The 3,352-nt window shown below is 43.9% G+C and overlaps 1 protein-coding gene across 1 annotated transcript in view; it reads left to right on the forward strand.

Annotated features, from left to right (window-relative positions):
- arhgef10 (Rho guanine nucleotide exchange factor (GEF) 10) overlaps positions 1 to 3,352 on the forward strand; it is a 171,146-nt gene that overhangs the window by 115,727 nt on the left and 52,067 nt on the right. The window contains exons 20-21 of the mRNA XM_084311130.1: positions 2,372 to 2,501; positions 2,919 to 2,921. Coding sequence (XP_084167256.1) covers positions 2,372 to 2,501; positions 2,919 to 2,921 — 133 coding nt within the window. The remainder of the gene's footprint in view (positions 1 to 2,371; positions 2,502 to 2,918; positions 2,922 to 3,352) is intronic.

Consider the following 3,352-nt stretch of genomic DNA (forward strand, 5'->3'; position numbering starts at 1 on the left):
TAGTTTGAGGAGGGACTGTGTGATCTAGAATCACATCTTCTAGTTTGAGGAGGGACTGTGTGATCTAGATTCACCTCTTCTAGTTTGAGGAGGGACTGTGTGATCTAGATTCACATCTTCTAGTTTAAGGAGGGACTGTGATCTAGATTCACCTCTTCTAGTTTGAGGAGGGACTGTGTGATCTAGATTCACCTCTTCTAGTTTGAAGAGGGACTGTGTGATCTAGATTCACATCTTCTAGTTTGAAGAGGGACTGTGTGATCTAGATTCACATCTTCTAGTTTGAAGAGGGACTGTGTGATCTAGAATCACATCTTCTAGTTTGAGGAGGGACTGTGTGATCTAGAATCACATCTTCTAGTTTGAAGAGGGACTGTGTGATCTAGATTCACATCTTCTAGTTTGAGGAGGGACTGTGTGATCTAGATTCACCTCTTCTAGTTTGAGGAGGGACTGTGTGATCTAGATTCACCTCTTCTAGTTTGAAGAGGGACTGTGTGATCTAGATTCACATCTTCTAGTTTGAAGAGGGACTGTGTGATCTAGATTCACATCTTCTAGTTTGAAGAGGGACTGTGTGATCTAGAATCACATCTTCTAGTTTGAGGAGGGACTGTGTGATCTAGAATCACATCTTCTAGTTTGAAGAGGGACTGTGTGATCTAGATTCACATCTTCTAGTTTGAGGAGGGACTGTGTGATCTAGATTCACCTCTTCTAGTTTGAGGAGGGACTGTGTGATCTAGATTCACCTCTTCTAGTTTGAAGAGGGACTGTGTGATCTAGATTCACCTCTTCTAGTTTGAAGAGGGACTGTGTGATCTAGATTCACCTCTTCTAGTTTGAGAGGGACTGTGTGATCTAGATTCACATTTTCTAGTTTGAAGAGGGACTGTGTGATCTAGAATCCGTCATAGTGAAAACTAGAAATGAATCTCAATGAGTCACATATTGCAATTCTGCCGTGGGGTGAATTTTCCATCCAAGTGATGAGGGAAGTTCTGTGGTGAAAATATGTAAACAAAATGTTTGACGTACCCAGAAAACCGCCGATGCCTCAGCCATTTGATATCTTTCAGCTTTCACTGTTACAGCCTTTTATTTTCATATTATCTTTGTTTGAGGAAGGTAAAGGGGAGTCCCTCCCTTGATTTGGACCATACCACTATGCTGGCCTGTCATGTGGAGCTGTGGCCACACAGGCCTGTCTGTGCAGCCTGAGTGTGTGAGACAGTGTTTGTGCTGTGCTGCTTGAGGGGCCAGGAGCACACAGAGAACCATGTGTCTCATACGCTGCTGGATGAGAGGGAGAGGAAGGGAGAGTTGAGCAAGACTCGAGTTATAGACACTTAAGTCAGTATATACTTCCACCAAAAAGTATTTTAGAGTCTTAAGATATTTTTTTTTACGTTTTGTAATATTATAGTTGATTGGTTTTCTAAACATTGGAGTGACCGTATACATTCACCAAGTACTACAAGAGAAAAAACAGAACGTCGACCGTGTGAATCCTCATATTGTTGCCATAGCAACGCTGCCAGCGAGGCCGGCGAGAGCCGAGTCGCTACTGATAATGAATCTTTGAAACCTTGACCGTGGGATCCTCGTGATTCAGCCACATTCCCCAAAGTGTAGCAGCAACAGAGTGAGTTTGATACAAAACCATTTATACAACAGATCAATCAATCTGATTGGCCGAGAGCTGTGCGTTCTCCACTATAACATCACGGCTAGGAGTTGCTTAGCGACACATATGTATGTACAGAGCTGAATGAACTCTTTGTCAAAACTGGATGTGTTTTATTCACAGTATGACATATGTGTATCATATATCTGTATGATATATGTGAAACTGTTGTGTAAAAGCTACATATTTGTTTCACATGTATGTGTAAGATTATAACTGTTTGTTGGTTTCCTTAAACATATACGTGAATGAACAAAATTAAGTACAAAAATAAATAAAAAAATTTAAATAATAATTCTAAAATATATATATATATTTTTTTTTTTAACGTTTTTTTCCCCTTTGAGTAATACACGATCACTCGAGTATAGCATGCAATCAATCTATCTGGATTCTTCTTAAAATGCCCATCCCTAGTAAAAGCAGTAGAACAGCTTTGATCCACGGCACCACAGCCATGATGTTATTTACTGTAAGGCACTGTCTATTGCTTCATTTGTTATCACTTCTCTAATGACTATCATCTCTCTTCCTCTCCCCTTCTTTATTCTTTGCACTCCCTTCTCTATCTCTTTCTCTCTCTTTTTCTCTCTCTGTCCTTGTCCCCCCCTCTTTCTCCATCCCTATATCAATCCTCCTCTCTCTCTCTCTCTCTCTCTCTCTCTCTCTCTCTCTCCTGTACAGAATGTGAACCCTGCCGTGGCTCAGGACTGGGTGTCAGGTCTCCAGAGGCTAATAGTGAAGAAGGAGGAGGAGATCAGAGCAGCAGATCGCTGTAGGATTCAGCTCCAGCTGCCTGGCAAACATGACAAGTAAGGGAACACACACACACACACACACACACACGACACACACACACACACACACACACACACACACACACACACACACACACCCACACACACACACACACACACACACACACACACACACACACACACACACACAACACACACACACACGACACACACACACACACACACACACACACACACACATACATACACACACACACACACAACACACACACACGACACACACACACACACACGACACACACACACACACACACACACAACCCAACATAGGGACAACATTGTCTCGCTCTTCCCTGACTTCAACACAACCTCTAGTCTTAACCACTAATCTGGAAGTCAGTGGTTTTGTTTCCTATTGGAAAAGCTGTCCCCAATGCACTTGTGTCTTTGCTGACATTTGTTCCCAATTCTAGCTCGTAGCTTTTTCAGCAAAGCACACGGGATCCTGAAAGACCCCAGCCACCCAAACCACAAACTGCTTTGAGCTCATGCCGTCTGGCAGACGGTACCGCAGTCTCGGGTCCACATCCAAGAGAACGCTGAACTTCCACCGGGCAAACTAAGGGGGCTTTCTCACTGCCATTCTCGCTCCCACTGGCGCGCACCCGAACCACCTATTTCAGCTGTCCAGGTTTGGAGCGAATCAGCGTCCCCGGGGACGGGGGGGGAGCGTTCTCAGTAGGACGGACACACCCTTTTTGGGTGCGATCGGGCTGTGATTCGACCCCGAATGGTTAGTGAGAAAGCCCCCTGAGACTACTGGCGGATAGACTCTAAATCATCACATAAGCATACACACAAAAGCACCTTAAGTCACTTGCACGCCACACACACTGCGTTATTATCC

The sequence above is a fragment of the Notolepis coatsorum genome (assembly GCF_963971535.1).
Source record: "Notolepis coatsorum genome assembly, chromosome: 3".
In the NCBI taxonomy this organism is placed as follows: Eukaryota; Metazoa; Chordata; class Actinopteri; order Aulopiformes; family Paralepididae; genus Notolepis; species Notolepis coatsorum.